This window comes from Acinonyx jubatus, chromosome D4, assembly GCF_027475565.1.
Source record: "Acinonyx jubatus isolate Ajub_Pintada_27869175 chromosome D4, VMU_Ajub_asm_v1.0, whole genome shotgun sequence".
Taxonomy (NCBI): domain Eukaryota; kingdom Metazoa; phylum Chordata; class Mammalia; order Carnivora; family Felidae; genus Acinonyx; species Acinonyx jubatus.
In genome coordinates, this window is record NC_069391.1 from 61066073 (window position 1) to 61083918 (window position 17846).

At 38.4% G+C, this 17846-nt stretch overlaps 1 protein-coding gene across 25 annotated transcripts in view; it reads right to left on the bottom strand.

Annotated features, from left to right (window-relative positions):
* The window catches only part of KDM4C (lysine demethylase 4C), a 425929-nt gene that overhangs the window by 381773 nt on the left and 26310 nt on the right, over positions 1-17846 (bottom strand). For all 25 annotated transcript variants that reach the window (XR_008291191.1, XR_003416491.2, XR_008291192.1 and 22 more), the window contains one exon: positions 6473-6634. Coding sequence is in view for 22 of the 25 variants with exons in the window: in XM_027047047.2 (XP_026902848.1) it covers positions 6473-6616 (144 nt within the window). In the remaining 3 variants the exon portion in view is untranslated. The remainder of the gene's footprint in view (positions 1-6472; positions 6635-17846) is intronic.

Below are 17846 nucleotides of genomic sequence, written 5' to 3' on the forward strand. Positions count from 1 at the left end.
AAATAATTTTTTAAAAAGATTGTCTTTTAAAAAAATTTTTAAAAAAAACAATGAAAAGATCATTAACAATAAGACCAAAAACATATGTTCATGTGATTAAAATTAGAAGGGACAAAGTTATAAAGTCATGATTTATAGCTGGAATTTATTCACCTTTAGAAATTGTTTTAATTTTTAAGATAAACTTTAAAAAATTAATCACAAAACATAGCACACATTAATAAAATGCACAATCACAAAGATGTAACTGTGAATTATTATAAAGCAAACACCAGAGTACCTCCAACTGCCCATCAAACACATCCCTTTCTTGCCCAAAAGGTAACCACTCACATAGCATTTATGATATTCATTTCCTTGCTGGAGTGTATAGTTTTATGCCTGGGTATGCATCCCAGCACCGTTTTGTTTTTTTTTTTTTTTGGAATGTACAGAAATATAATCATCCATATATACATATCTTCTTTGAGGTTTATCTTTTCTATTTCACTCAATATTTTTGTTAGGGGTCAAATATGATGGCCTATGATTATGGTTCATGAGTTTGAGCCCCACATCTGCTTCTACACTGTCAGCATGGAGACTGCTTGGGATTCTCTTCTCCCTCTCTATCCTGTCTATCTGCCCCTCCCCTGCTCTTGTGCAAGCTCACTCACTGTCTCTAAAAATAAATAAATTAACTTTATTAAAAAAAAACACACCTATTATGACCTACATAGCTGAAGTTCATTGATTTTCATTCCTACTCAATATTCCTTCATACAAATATTTATCCATAAATGGATGACCATTTAGTGGTCACTTGTTTTTTTCTGTTTATTGACTTTTGCAAAGAATACAGCTATTAATAATATTGCATGCATCTTCTGCTGCATATGAGCACACAGTTCTCTAAAATAAACTCGTATACACAGACACTCCTAACAGTGAAATTATTGGGACATAGGATATGTATAGATCAAATTTAACAGTTATTACCAATAACTCCCACCAGCAGTGTATGGAGCATTCCTGTTGCTTCACATCTTCATCATCACTTTATATTGCCGATCATTTAAATTTTAGTCTTTCTCATAAGTTCTGTAATGGTAGTCAATTGTGGACCTTATTTGCATTTTCTTAATTATTAAAGAAATCTCTTTATATATTCCCTATGAATATCCCCTTTTATAAAGTGCTTACTCAACTCTTAACCATCTTACTACTGCACTGTTGGTCTTTTTCTTCTTAATGTATAGGAATTCTGTATATAGTCTGGTTATTCTTGGATCATGTATATACACATTTGTAAATATCTATATGTATATGTGTGTATATATCAAATATCTTCTCTTACTCTATAACTTGCCCTCCAACCTTAAGAGTATATTTTGATAAACATTAAGTTCTTAATCTTAACAAAATCCAATTTGTTCACTTTGCTGCTTTGACCTTTGGTTTAAAAAAAAAAAATTTCCTACTCTGGAGCATGAAGGCATTCTATGTTATACTATAAGTGTTTTAAGGTTTTGTCTTTCATATTCAGATCTACAGTGTTCCTGCAAGTAGCTTTTGTGAAAACTCTAGGTCAAGCTTCATGAAATGAGAAAAGGGGGACAGAAGAATGAGTGATTTGTCCAATGTTACACAGCTGATAAAAGACAGTATTTACTACCAAAAAAAAAAAAAAATCAACAGGGCACTGTCGAATCTAAAGTTAATTTAATTATATCAGCAATACAGAGATATTTCACATTTTATTGCATCCAAGGTATGTTAGTTTAAAGTGAGAATAGAGGGATGCCCAGGTGGCTCAGTGGGTTAACCATTTGACTCTGGTTTCAGCTCAGGTCACGATCTTACAGTTCATGAGTTCAAGTCCCATGTCAGGCTCAGCACTGACCGTGCGGAGCCTGCTTGGGATTCTCTGTCTCCCTCTCTCTGTGCCCCTTCCTTGCACACATGCATGTACATGCACTTTCTCTCTCAAAAATACATAAACATTGAAAAATAAAGTATTGGGTATGTGTTGTTGTGTTTAATGTTTATTTCTTTTTGAGAGATAGAGACAGAGTGGAGCAGGGGAGAGGCAGAGAAAGAGAGAGACACAGAATCTGAAGGAGGCTCCAGGCTCTGAATTGTTTACACAAGTTAGACGCTTAACCAACTGAGCCACCCAGGCACCCCTTGAGTATATGTTTTCAATAGCATATAATATGATTGTCTCTATTCTCACTTTTTTTTTTAAGTTTATTTCTTTTTGAGAGAGAGAGAGACAGCAGGGGAGGGGTAGAGAGAGAAGGAGAGAGAGAGAGAATCCCAAGCAGGAGCTACACTGTCAGCGCAGAACCCAATGTAGGGCTTGAACTCATGAATCGTGTGATCATGACCTGAGCCAAAATCAAGAGTCAGACACTTATTCGACTGAGTTACCCAGGTACCCCCATACTCAATACTTTAAAAGAATATGGATAATCGTACCAAATGGATATGGATAAATACATTAAATTGTCTTCATAATATACTGAAAGGGAAAAAGATTATAAATGCTAACTTCTTCAACAGAAATAAGTGCAAGTAATTCAAACAAATAAACATGGATTGATTCAGGCTCTTGTTTAGAAATAAATACATCTACAATCAAAATTAATATTATATTTAGAGTTTAGTATTTTCCTGTCTTGTGAAAAAAAGTTTTGTAGCAATTTTCTAAATTTAGAGAAATTTAATTTAGAACATTAAACATTATCTTTGTAAATATTTCATGTATGTGTTCACACTTACTTTTGATAAAAATGTTCAGACAGAACTTTAAAAATTTGTAAGTTCAGGTCTATAACAAAAATCTTACTTTTGGACTATAATTTTAAGTATCAACACATCAGATTCTCTTACACAGGAAATGGAAGCACAACATACTTAGGGTTTTAAAACATTCCAAAGTTAAACTTTTACATTCAATCAGTCTAACTGAAGGAAAAAACTATTCCTCCTAAAGTTTACCTTCTTGATTATTCTATCAAAACGAATACATACATGTTATTTTATTTCACCATTTCCCCAATCCCAGCCTGGACTGGATATCCAATAGTAATTTTCTAACTGAAATCTGTATTTGTACTACTTACATTGAAATAAATTGCTATTATCACCATTTACCTACTGAGGAAGAAGCAGGAAGGGGAAGAACAGTGCATCTTACAATCTTTCTTCACACTTTAAGGACACAAAATTATGTAATGTGCATAAGCTATACCCAGGGTAGTCTATGTCCAGATTACTGTTGTGGAATAATTTTATCCATTTCATATGTAATTAAAGGTTCATCATAATCGTTCTCCACAAAAACAATGTAAGTTTTACATTTAATTTAAAGAGACTGACATTCTTTACTTTCCCAACTTGACCACCACCTTTTACATAGAAGTCAGTGTGTCAAATCTCTCACTATGGAAATAAAAATTAAATCCAGAGTATAAATCTAAAAAATGTTGATTAAAGAAAAATCTAAGGCCAAAGTCACTACTATTGGAACTACTGAACCATTTTCTCCAAATCATATTTTAAGAGCAATTCATTAAATTGTGCATTAACAAAGAATCTCATAAGTGGTTCTGTCTCCAGGACTTGACCTCAAAGCAAACTAGCAGCATTAATATAGTTTTGATTTTTACAATTTGATTTGGTGAAGTTTTACACGTTTTCTATTGCTGCAACTTCCAGAAAAAAAAAAACAGGTAAGTAGGTGAAACTGACTTTATGTGACTTCATGTAAAAGATAACACAAATGGCCAAAAAATCCACAAAAAAAATCCAAAAAAAAAAAAAAACCAGTTCATTGTATTCCTAGTATAAGTAAAAGAAAATTATCACAAGATTGAATAAATGAATTTCTCCAACTTTGTCAATAAATCTCACTAAAAAAAAAAAGTGTCTAGGGGTGCCTGGATGCCTCAGTAGTTAAGCATCTGACTTCAGTTCAGGTCATGATGTCACAGTTCATGACTTCAAGTTCCACATTGGGTGAGCTCAAGCCCCCCTTTGGTGAGCACGAGCCTGGCTTCTGGTGAGCTCAAGCCCTGCTTTGGGTGAGCCGTGCTTCTCTCTCTCTCTCTCTGCCCCTTCTGGGATTCTCTCTCCCTCAAAAAAAAAAAAAAATGTCTAGATTCAGGTGTGTTTTGTTCAACATTCAGAAACTAATTGCCATTCAAATGCCATTCATAATGCATTCATAATGCAGCAGAAGTGTACCCTGTGAGCCTGCAACTCCCTTGTGAGGGTGTGTGTGTGCTACTTCCCCTCCTAATGTTACTAAATGTGCCACCCTACCACAGGACACTCACTAATCTCAGTGGAACACAGTAAGATCTATGTTTTCAAGAAACAAAAAGCAAGAAAAACAGGACAAAGGGCTGCATTCAAAGCCCAGAGAAGGGGACAACCTGTCACCCCCAATTTCCCTCCACCTAAATAAAGCCCAAATCCTTGCTAACCCACTACTAGTTTATGATCAAAATTATATGTGTCAAATGATTCTGAAATGACATTCTCTTCAACTCAAGAATTATTTTTCTCTTCAAAGATAATCCGGTGTTGAGGTTCCATAAAGGAGTTCTTTAAGAGCTAACTCAATAAATAGGTTAAAGTAAGGATTCCTCACCTGAGAAATTCATTATAAACCTCTTTACTTTTCTCTTTGTTTTATCTTTAGCTTCCTTTTCTATCTCTCACCCACCTCTAATAAACCTTCATTCTACTTCATATCACCAAATTTTAAACCTTTCAGGAGGGACTTGAACTATACATAACAAACTGACAGACCTCAGGGGATAGATGCCAGCACAAGCAGGAGCATCCAGATGCAGGAGGACTTGAACACCAACCCCTGCAGTTCTGGAAGTTCTCTCCTCTGATATCTGTTCTTAATGTTACTGGACCTCCCCTCAGAGATGGGGATTCCAAGGAGAACCCATAACCCAGATACAGTTGAGCAGGCTCTGACAGGGCTCAGGAACTTATGAGGTGATGCTGACAAATCTATAGAAACCCAGATTACAAGTTTAACATTTAGAATAATAAAATGAAGTAAGTGCAATAAAATATACTCTTCTGAGGTAAAAATTTTCCCTCCCTCACCCCCAGCCTCTTATGAGGGAAGCTTTCTGATTGAAATATATTTCTATTATAGAAAGGACAGAAAATCCATCTTAGGTTGAGATCAAAGGATGAATTATATAGACAATCTCTCTTACAAAATTGTAACTTTGGGGGGGGCACCTGGGTGGCTCAGTTGGTTGAGTGTCCGACTTCGGCTCAGGTCATGATCTCACAGCTTGTGAGTTCAAACCCCACATCAGGCTCTGTGCTGACAGCTCAGAGCCTGGAGCCTGCTTCAGATTCTGTGACTTCATCTCTCTCTCTGCCCCGACCATTCTCATGTTCTGTCTCCGTCTCTCTCAAAAATAAACATTAAGAAAAACAGAGTTCTAACTTTGGGTCTATGGGTACAAACCTGCAATGCATTCCTCAGTGCTTTCTGTGACCCTCAGTATATCACAACTACCCTTGGCAGGAGTCCCTGTATCCACTCTGTCTCCTCACATCCATTCTTCATGCAGGAGCCATTGTGACATTTTCAAAATAATGACACAAAAACAACAAACATACAAATAGCCACCATGTCCTCCACTCCTCTGCTTTAAGCCCACCAATATTTCCCATTGCACTGAGAATAAACCCCCAATCCTTACTAAGGCCAGGCAAACCCAGTATGATCTGGTCCCTTCAAGGGCCCTCACCTTACTTACCAACCTCTTCCCCTGCTCATTAAACCCCAATTCCACAAACCACCTTCCTCTCACACTTGAAGCTCAGGTCAGCCTCCAGGCCTCTGGACCTGCTATTCTTTGTGTCCCCCCATCTTGGTTTCTTTATATCTTTTGGGTCTCTGCTTAAATGTCCTTATTTCACCACCCAAAGAGGCTACCACTACAATATACGCTCAACGGGGGCAGAAACATGGTCTGTTCTATCCCATCATACCCCCCAGCACCTGGCATCAGGCCTGGTATGTAGCAAGCACTCTCCACACTTGCTAAGCAAGTAACTGAAAAGAAATGAAAACAGGCAAATCTACGGAGAAAGAAAGTAGATTAGTGGTCACCTAGGGTTGAAGGAATAGTTCTCACCCCTTTGGAGCCCCGTACATGGATATCTTTGGTTTCTAGGAGCCATTCTTGTTTTGTTTTGTTTAAATAAAAAAAAATTTTAAATTAAAATAAAAAAAATCCCTAGAACATAACCTAGCATAAATAGTTAACTGAAAAATAAGATAATTATTCTGTGAAGAAATCAAATGCCCTGCATGGTTAACAAGAAAAAAAATTGCAAATATCTTCCTTTGGAATAAACAATCTCCCATATCATGAAAACTAAGAGCATAAATGAAAGGCCAAGTGATTGTTTTTGGCTTAAAAGATCTGAGGATAATCACCTTTGCAAGACCCGCTCGATGGGCTCCTTTAGACTCCATGTACGCGAGGTATTTGTTGAACTCCCGGAACTCCTCCATGGAGGGTCTGAAGGTCATGATCTTACAGCTGGGGTTCAGAGGACTCTCTACCTCAGCCACCTCCATGATGGTTTAGGGCAGTCTCTGCAGAGGAGATGATGCAGTCATCAGCACTGAATTATTGTGTGCTTAAGGTTGACGGTCATTTCTCCCAAAAAGCATGTAAGCATTCCCAGGAGGAACTCTTCTCCTTTATTTACCATTCCCTCTACCACATCATTGAGGAGACTTCCTTATCTCTCCCTGGACTCTTGGGGGAAAAGCCAGCCTCTAATCTTCCTCCTCCCAACTTCCTCTTTCTGTGATTCAATCACTGACCTGATTGTATTACTTGCCTACTCAAAATCCTTCCTAGTAAGAACAAATTTTCTAACTTCACAAGTTTACAAAAGGTGTTGTTTCTATGTACCAGTTCTGAAACACTCGGTCATACATGCACCTGCATAAAGGCCTAGTCTAGGTTGAGTAGTGAATGGACAATGTTCAACATCCCCAGCACAGACTTGACTTTAGGTGTACTTCCACTTGTCATAATCTTTCCCAGAACAATTTACAAACTACCCATTCAGCAAAACTACCAAGCACCAGACTAAAGTACTGGAGACAGAGAAATGGATAAGGTTTGTCTTCACCATCCAAACTCACTGTCTAGAGGCAGAACAAACCTCAACACAAAACTGTATGCTGGCAGGAGTAACTAACTCCACCTAAATTACTCAGAAATGACTTCCCCAGAAAGGAACACAGTCAAGACTTATTAGAAGGTGTAAGGTTTGCCAGACAAGAGAAAGAGTATTCCAAGCAGTGAAAATACCCAGAAGTACTGTAAGGACAGAGAGAGGTTAGTTTGTCAGGAGCTTAGAAAAGATTATAGGACGGACTTCAAGCTGTATTACAAAGCTGTAATCCACAAGACAGTATGGTTCTGGCACAAAAACAGACACTCAGATCAACAGAACACAATAGAGAACCCAGAAATGGACCCACAAACGTATGGCCAAATAATCTTTGACAAAGCAGGAAAGAATATCCAATGGAATAAAGACAGTCTCTTCAGCAAGTGGTGCTGGGAAAACTGGACAGTGACATGCAGAAGAATGAACCTGGACCACTTTCTTACACCATACACAAAAATAAACTCTAAGTGGATGAAAGACCTCAATGTAAGACAGGAAGCCATCAAAATCATCAAGGAGAAAGCAGGCAAAAACCTCTTTGACCTTGGCCGCAGCAACTTCTTACTCAACACGTCTCCAGAAGCCAGGGAAATAAAAGCAAAAATGAACTATTGGGACCTCATCAGAATAAAAAGTTTCTGCACAGCAAAGGAAACAATCAGTAAAACTAAAAGGCAACTGATGGAATGGGAGAAGATATTCACAAATGGCATATCAGATAAAGGGTTAGTACTGAAAATCTATAAAGAACTTATCAGACTCAAAACCCAAAAAACAAATAACCCAGTGAAGAACTGGGCAAAAGACATGAATAGACACTTATCCAAAGAAGACACCCAGAGGGCAAACAGACACATGAAAAAATGCTCAACATCACTCATCATCAGGGAAATACAAATCAAAACCACAATGAGATACTACTCACACCTGTCAGAATGTTTAACATTAACAACTCAGGCAACAACAGATGTTGGCGAGGATGCAGAGAATCCTCTCTTTCGCAGTGCTGGTGGGAATTCAAACTGGTGCAGCCACTCCAGAAAACAGTATGGAGATTCCCCAAAAAACAAAAAATAGAACTACCCTACAACCCAGTATTTGCACTACTAGGTATTTATCCAAGGGACACAGGGTTGCTGTTTCAAAGGGACACATGCACCCCAATGTTTATAGCATCACTATCAACAATAGCCAATGTATGGAAAGAGCCTAAATGTCCATCCATGGATGAATGGATAAAGAAGATGCGGTATATATATGTGTATATATATACACACACAACGGAGTATTATTTGGCAATCAAAAAGAATGAAATCTTGCCATTTGCAACCACGTGGATGGAACTAGAGGGTATTATGCTAAGCGAAATTAGTCAGAGAAAGACAAATATCATATGACTTCACTCATATGAGGACTTTAAGAGACAAAACAGATGAACATAAGGGAAGGGAAGCAAAAATAATATAAAAACAGGGAAAGGGACAAAACATAAGAGACTCTTAAATATGGAGAACAAACAAAGGATTACTGGAGAGGTGGGGGGATGGACTAAATGGGTAAGGGGCATTAAGGAATCTACCCCTGAAATCATTGGCTAACTAACTTGGATGTAAATTAGAAAAGCAAAGTGGAAAGAAAAGAAAAGAAAAAAGAAAAGAGGAAAGTTTACAGGATGTCAAAGTAAAAAAGTAGGTAGCAGACTGTGCTATAAAAATATGAACTTAATTATGCTGACAATAGTCAGGATGATTCCCTCAACATTTACTAATCACCTAATACACATGGAGTGCAAAACTGAGTAAGAAGCACTGGCCTGCCTGCCCCAGAAAGGAGTCCTGCCCCATCCCACTTCCAGATGCAGTAACAGTGCCTGGCATCTGACAATCCAAACCACAAATACTCTCAGAACAAAGCTTTCCTTTTTTTTTTTTTTTTTTAATAATTTTAATTTGCCTGACAAAAAGAAAAACTGTGACAGGATGGAATAGATAAAGATGAAAATATGCTGGGGCGCTTGGGTGGCTCAGTCGGTTGAGTGTCCAACTTCGGCTCAGGTCATGATCTCACAGTCCGTGAGTTTGAGCCCAGTGTCGGGCTCTGTGCTGACAGCTCAGAGCCTGGAGCCTGCTTCGGAGTCTGTGTCTTTCCCTCTCTGTGTCCCTCCCCTGCTCACTCTCTGTCTCTCTATCAAAATAAATAAACATTAAAAAATTTAAAAAAAGTTAAAGATGAAAACATGCTATGGGATAATAAGAGGTTAAAACAGATCAAGGCTACAGATAAAGATGTGATCATCATTCAGTAAAGGTTTAAATAAGCATCTATCTCAAAAAGTACATGTGAGGAGAATCAAAATTAAACCCTGCCACCCACTATTAACTTAATATAAAGGAGAAAATAATCTGCATGGATATAGATATATTAATACATGACAGAAAATATTCTCCTTGCCTCAGGGACGAGGCATGGAAAAGAAAAAACCTTCCAGGCCACGTCCTCGCCTATCCCCCTTCATATGTGATACATATGCCCAAATCCATGGGTTGCAGGATGGAAGTCTAACCTCTATACAGGATACACATAATCCTTAAGAAGTGCCTAGATTAAGCCTTTACATAACTATCAGGGCCTTGTCCCTCACCACAGCCTGCATTATACTTTAAGCTCCAACAACTTGCACCGATTTGTGCTTCTCTCAACAAACCAGAACTCTCCATGCCTTTGCCCAAACCATTCCCTACCATCACAGTAGCCTTTAGCTACCTCCTTACCTGGCAAGATTCTCAACCCTTCTCAAGTAGGCCTAAGTGAACCATCCTGTTTGCTTTGACCTCCCTCTCTGCATTCCTTATAGCAGTTGCCTGTCCCAACAGTTGACACTTCTGACCATACGCTGAAACTCTAAACCCCTCAAAGGAAAATCAGACTCTCTGTCTCTTTAAGCCCTAACTTCCAGTCTGGGATCCAGCCTGGTTTGTAACATCTGCTAGAATAACTACATGCCAACCGAATGAAGAAATAAATGACAAAATGCTAAAGTATATACATAAAATGATACCAAATGCAGGAAAAAGGAAAGCATTGATCTCACACACAGGAAAGTTACTTAGAAAACAAACTCATTTGCTTGACTGGTAAAGAATAATAGAACACAAAAATCTGTGCAGTGAAAAGGGGGAAGAAGCTCCCAGATTACCTTTGTAGAAATATTTGGTACCTGGAAGAGAGCCTTACTTTTTCCCTCGCCAAAGAACAAGGGTGGCATGCACAGCTCTCCAGCAGAGGAAAAAGCCACTAGGGAAGAAATGAGAAATCTAGCCAGTCACTCAACAGTTACTGAAGGCCTAACTGCTGAGCGGGCATTCAGGAAGGATGAAGAGAAACCCTAACAAGGAGTGGAGTGAAATAGACAATAAATAAGTCATAAGCCCTCTGTAGAAGAAACCAGGGAGTAGCTATTTTATACAGGGTAGGTGAGGGAAGACATTTCAGGTGCCTGAGAGAGGGAATAAATCATGCAGATATCTGAAAGAAAAGCATTTTGAACTAAGTAAGAGCAAGGAGCCTCTTGGGCTCTTCAAGGAATAGCAAGGATGTGAGTGTGACTAGCACTCATAAGAAAAAGAGAATGGTGACAGGGAAGATGAGAAGAGAGAGTTTGGGGGAAATAATCTGGGGCTCTTCCCCTTCTTGTACATTCCCATTCTTGCTACTCTAACAGGTATTTCAAGGAGATGACACGGCTTTCTAAGGTAACTCCCCTGGAGGATTTTAAGCAGAGCAGTGAGCAGCATCATTCTGGCTGCTGTACCAAGCAAAGACAAGATTGGAAGCACAGAGGCAATATACACCAATCCAGGCAAAATAAAATGGTGACTTTGACCAGCAGCGAGAAGTGAGAAGTGATCAGATTGCAGATATATTCGGAACAGAATTTCCTGATAGAAGTGAGAGAAACAGACAAGTCAAGATTTTTGGCCTAAAATACAGAACAATGGTTCTGATAAGAAACTGAAGCCAGAGGTCTATTAATATATGCAGGGAATTAGTAGCAATCAGAGTTAAATCTCTACCCAGTTTGCTACCTGGCCTTTGAAACATACTTTGCCTCCTCCTGGTGTCACTATTCCTTGACTACACAAAACTAGTTATACCTACAAATCAGGTACATATACTAAAGACCTGGTTAGCTTATATTTCAGACCTTTTTCAATCTATAAAGTTAATATATGATCATCATAAAATTTGAAATATACTAAAGTATCTAAAAATTTAACGTTAATCCCACCACCCTAATCTTTGCCAAAATGAGAGGCAAAAAAGTCTATTGTTAAGCTTTTTTATTTTTAAGTTTCTTTATTTGGGGTGGGGGGAAGGCAAGAGAGCAGAGAAGGGGCAGAGAGAGAGAAAGAGAGAATCCCAAGCAGGCTTTACGCTATCAGCACAGAGCCCGATGTGGGGCTTGATCCCACAAACCATGAGATCGTGACCTGAGCAGAGATCAAGAGTCAGATCTTAACCAAATGAACATACAGGTGCCCCAAGTTTCCGGGTTTTTTTGTTTGTTTGTTTGTTTTTGTTTTGAATACTAGTGATACTGATCATTTTGGGGGCGTTAATAACCATTTTCATTTCATTTTTGGGTTGCTTCCTTACATTCTTTACCCTTAAAAGGTAACTTATAAGTTTTCTGTTCCTTGAGTTTTTCCTAATCCACATTTATCACTACCAAATTTAATCATGCTGCACAAATTCCCAGCCACCCTTCTTTCTCCTTTACTTTTACTTCTCTGAATCATGCAGAAAAGTAGGTTTAAAATGCTCTTGCAACAATGATTCTTAGAAAAAGACTGTTATATTTTGGGAAGAATATACCTATGATTTTCAGCTGAAGGTGATACAATGATCATTTTTTCAATGTTCCCCCTCTTTAGAGACTGAATCCCCAAAGTGAGTAACAGCAATACTGTGATGACAACTTTGTTGTTTTGCTTCTACAGAGCTAGCCTTCAATGTTTTTATAAACCACCAAAACCAAATAGTCATATTTCTGGTAAATACCCTAAGATTTTTTTCTTAATGAGCTAAAGATCTTTTTTATTAAGTGAAGAAAAGCCTAACACTAATTCATACTTCTGTAATTCTCCCAAGCTTCTTTTCTGAAAAAATTTACCTTATCATGAAGGACAAACATCTATTCTTATTTTAATCATGTATCTTTATTTGGCAATAAAAAAAGAAACTGGGGCTGATACTTTCCTGCTAAATGTAAATCTATATCCTATATTGCTTTCCTGTGTACACCTGTATTTCCAACTTCTGTTCTCTTATTTAAGCAACTTCTATGAAAAACATAAAAATGGATGGTTCTCATCTTAGGGGTATTATTTTCTTAGACAACGCCTTCCCACAGAACTGGTCTGCACTGCTAACTGCCTCGGAAGAGAACACTTAAGGATCTACTGCAATCCTAAGAGATAAAGCACTCACCATTTAAGCAGATAATTAAGCTAAAAAGAAAATGAACTAAGGCACAATTATCAGTCATGTGATATTAGAAGAGAACACTCCCCTATGCTTCCTCATGTGCACTCGCCCGAACACTGGAGGCATCCTTGCCAGCCCTCACTCCTCCCTCCCTACAGTGAGATTTTAAAAGAAACTGAGCAAAGTCCAGAAGGAACAGGTGTGACTACTCTACTCTACTTCAGTTCCCAAGTGCTAAGTCCACCAGAGGCAGCTGGAAATCTCGCATCTCTCTTTTTTTTTTTTTTTCAAAAAATGTTTATTTATTTATTTTGAGAGAGAAAGAGAGAGAGCGAGAGCCTGCGAGCATGCAAGCTGGGGAGGGGCAGAGAGAGAGAGAGGAAGAGAAAGAATCCCAAGCAGGCTCCACGCTGGGGCGTGGCCCCGACACAGGGCTCAATCTCATGACCCTGAGATCATGACCTGAGCCGAAATCAAGAGTGAGATGCTTAATCAATTGAACCACCCAGGCACCCTGGAAGTCTGGCATTTCTATTGCAACACTGAAGCTCACCCACTTTGGGCCTCACAGTGAGCCAAATAAGCTTCTACTTGCAGAGTGCCTCAGTCAGGCATTGTTATGAGTTGAATTATGTCCCCACAAAAGATGTGTTAAAACCTAACCCCTAATACATGTGAATGTGACTTTATTTGAAAACAGGGGTTTTGCAGATGTAATCAAGTTAAGATGAGGTCATGCTTCATGAGGGCGGACCCTAGTCCAGTATGACTGGTGTCTGTATAAGAGGAGAAGGGCTGAACAAAGAGGGAAGAATACCATGTGAAGAGGGAGGCAGCCTGGAGTCATGCAGCTACAAACCAAGAAATGCCAGCAAATATAAGATGCTAAGACAAAGGCACAGAACAGATTCTTCCCCAAATCCTTTACAGAAAGCATGGCCCTACTGACACTTTGATTTTGGCCTTCTAGCCTGCAGAACTGTGAGAGAATAAATTTCTCTTGTTTTAAGCCATCCAAGTCTGTGGTAATTTGTTATGGCAGCCCTAGCAAACTAACGCAGGCATCAGGGGTCATATTGATGGGAACATAGTAGCCTACCACATTCTCCAACCCAGTTTCACCAATAGTAAAGCCTATAATACTCTGACCTTCCATCTGACTCCTTCATCTTTCTCAGTTGGGTAGAAAACTGGCAGACCACCCTGAAAATGCCACATTAGCCACTAGCACTGCCTATCTAGGAACTGAAACACAACAGGGACATCGGGCTTTAAATTCTTCCCTTTTCTATCATCCCAGGACCTCACAGGCCTGGAGCCCTAAGTTAGAGAGCAAGACAGCAAAGAAAATCCTCAGTCTATTAATCATTTTTTGCCTAAGCCAGACCTCAATCCTCTCCCAGAGACCCAGGGGGCTCTTCTTTAGTCTTTTTGGTCCCATTCAAATCAGCAGTCCACCTTGCTCTACCAGCCTACAGAGATCAGAAGTAAGAATGGGAAGTTGGACTCAGGGAGACAGTTCTGGGAAAGAAGAGTCAAGGCAACAGATAAATCTGTGCAAAAGTTTCTTTTATTGCACAGAATCTAGGATGAGTCCCAGGAGAAGGTTCCTGAAGAGAAGTGATCCAAGTAAACATGTAGATTCTTTCCAACAGCCTATATTCTTTCCAACTCACAATCCTGACTGTACCACTCTTTATACTCTTGGTGGATGGAAACAGGCAGAAATCATCCTCCTGGGCGAACTGAGCAGTGCTTCTCCTTCTCCTGTTCACCAAAGATCTGGCAAGATTAACAGATACTGGAGCACCCAGGGTGTCATCTTCTCAGAATTAAGTATACAGAAGAGGTGTTGAAACCAGCAAAATTGCCAAATATTCACTCTTGGCTCCACCCCACATAACATTCCTTTCCTGGGTCAGACTACAACGAGGTCTAGACTTCAGTGAGTGGGTCAGGAGAAGCAATTTTCTTTCCATGAAATGCCCACAGTGTAATTGATTCTAGTTGCAAACCCCAAACTTCTTCCCAGCACTAAATCTTATAATATATAATATCTAATTTATGTGTCCACTTCAGTCTTGCATCAATTTTTCAAATGCACTGAGTCAGATATTAATGACACAAGTCATTTCTTGGTTTTCGTTCTTGTATCTCTTACACTTCCCTAAGTGTCCACCAATAGGTGTCTGGTTGGATCAGTGTGGTACTTCCAACAACAGAGTATAGGCAACATAAAAAGAATGAGAAGGATCTCTAAGTACAGATCTGGGGTGATTTCCAAATTACACTGTTAAATTAAAAAAGCAACGTGCAGAACAGAGTTTATAATATTCTACTTTTTGTATAGGAAGCAAGATCCAACCCACAAAAATGGTTACCTATAGTGAAAAGAAGAGACAGGTAAGGAAGCAAAACTTTTATGAGTATAGCCCTTTTTCTAGTTTTAACTCAGCAATCACATTAATGATATACAAAATTAAAAACAAAATTAAAAAGAAAAAAAAAGCCAGGCCTAACACCTGAAAAACAAATTAACTGTATAATAAGTCAGTGACATGAGCAAACAAGGAAAAGAATTGCTTAAGTAACTTCGAATCACAGTATTTAGGCTGTAGATTCTAACAGGATATATTTTAGGATATAGGATGATTTTTTAAATGTATATAAATTACATTTCTTTGTTAGATTTTTTAGTAGTAATATTAGTGTTAGGTCTTTTTTAACTATTACAAGTACACTATAAGATACAGCAAGTAAGCAATAATGCTAACGTCATTAGGAATCAAGATTTTCATTATAGGGTCCCTGGGTCACTCAGTGGTTAAGTGTCTGACTCTTGATCTCAGCTCAGGTTTTGATCTCAGGATCAAGAGATACCAATATAAAATCCTTTGATTACATAAAAAGTGAGTCTTTCATTAGAATTTGAAATAGCAATATGAACTCAAGATTTTTTTCTCTTAAAATGTTTATCTTCTAATACTGCCCACTGAAAAAGGCATAGAAACAATGACAAAACAGTAATAAAAATTACTGCACACAAATTATGGTCTCTAAATATTATATTTCAATAAAAAGAACCAGGGATATTTGAAGAAAAGGCTAGTTCCAGGTCTGGGACAAGAAATGTATAATATGTGACTAAAACATGTTGTTCCAGAAAGCAAGCAAGCTATCAAAGACTAATGAGAGTACATTATCACTTCAAAACTAAATCACTACTAAGAAAATTAGATATCATGTGCCTCCTGATAAGATACACTGAGAAGGATACACCATCACTTATATGGCTATTCCAATGAAAAGTAAGACTGTTAGAGAATAAAAAGAGCATTACATATTGGATAAAAACTATATGTATGCACCAACAACCAGCCACCAGATATTTGCACAGAAAAGCACAATAATGTAACAAGGGAGAAAAAAATTAGATTAAAAGAAAAATAACACAATGGATGCCTTGCTAGCTCAGTCAGTAGAGCATGCAACTCTTTATCTCACGTTCATGAGTTCAAGCCACATGCTGAGCATAGAGCTTACTCAAAAAAAAAAAAAAATAGTATTATAGGGGCGCCTGGGTGGCTCAGTCAGTTGAGCGTCCAGCTTTGGCTCAGGTCATGACCTCATGGTTTGTGAGTTCAAGCCCCGTGTCAGGCTCTGTGCTGACAACTCAGAGCCTGGAGCTTGTTTAGGATTCCCTCTCTCTCTGCTCCTCCCCTGCTCACATTCTGTCTCTCTCTCTCTCTCAAAAATAAATAAACATTAAAAAAATTTTTTTAATAATAATATTATAAAAGAGCAGTAACACAACTAGAATAAAGGGTCTTTAATATGTTTAATATGTATGCATATGCATATCTACATTCTTATAAACCTGAGAATATCCTCATTTAAAAGGCATAAATTAGAACATTGAACCTTTTAGATTCAATACTCAGACTTTTTCTAACTGCCTAACCTATTATTTTATACTTGTAAAGTTCAATAGCAGAATGTCAGAGTTCCTTTATCAACAGTCAGATTCTACTAAATAGGCAACTATTAGAAAATGGGAGATGAGGTTTGGGGAAAGATAGATTCTATTCAGTCACAGCTTGCACAACACAACAACCACCTAATTGTTAGAAATCCCATTATCTTTTTCCCTTGGGATAAAGTTTCCATTCATCTCTAACAGTACAATGGCCACAACCATGTTGATTAATTAGTCTGTGCCCAAATCCTTAGGTTGAAGCACTAGACTAAACAAAAGATTACTGTAGCCAGTGACAGTTACTCGGCTTTCCAGCACTTAAACTAAATTGACATCACACTGGTAATCTCAACCAAACAGAATGATATTTTTTTTTAATTACTATTACAATGGATGTTGAAGTAAATCACCTTGTATATTTCTTTCAAATTGTGACTATTTCACTTAAGAGGCAGCCAGGTGGAGGCAGACAGAGCCAGACAGAGCCAGACAGAACTGGATTCTTTTTTTTTTTTTTTTTTAAAGTAGGCATGATTCCCAATGTGGGGCTTGAACTCATTACCCTGAGATTGAGAGTTGCATGCTCTACAGACTGAGCCAATCAGGCAACCCCAGAACTGGATTCTTATCCCTCCTGTCTCCCCCACTTAATGACCACATGACCTCTGGAAAGTTTCTTAAGCTAGACCTCTATTTCCTCATTAATACCACTCCTCCCTACAGCATTGTAATGGGTACTCAGTTCGAAGTTAAATGTAAGAATCTAGCACATTGTCAGGCTACACAGTAATGACACAGATGTTGGCTTAAAAAAAAAATGGGGTGCCTGGGTGGCTCAGTCAGTTAAGCGTCCAACTTCAGCTCAGGTCATGATCTCACAGTTGGTGGGTTGAAGCCCCATGTCAGGCTCTGTGCTGATAGCTCAGAGCCTGGAGCCTGCTTCTGATTCTGTGTCTCCCTCTCTCTCTGCCCCCAGCCCCTCATGCTTTGTCTCTCTGTCTCTCAAAAATAAATAAAAATGTTAAAAAAAATTTACAAAAAAAAAAAAAAAACTTTTCAAATTAAATCCCTTCTATTACCTTCTTCCCCACTGCCTATACACATGCTCAAATCTCTCCCACATAATTTTTAAAGGTTCTCTGTACACCATCCCCCT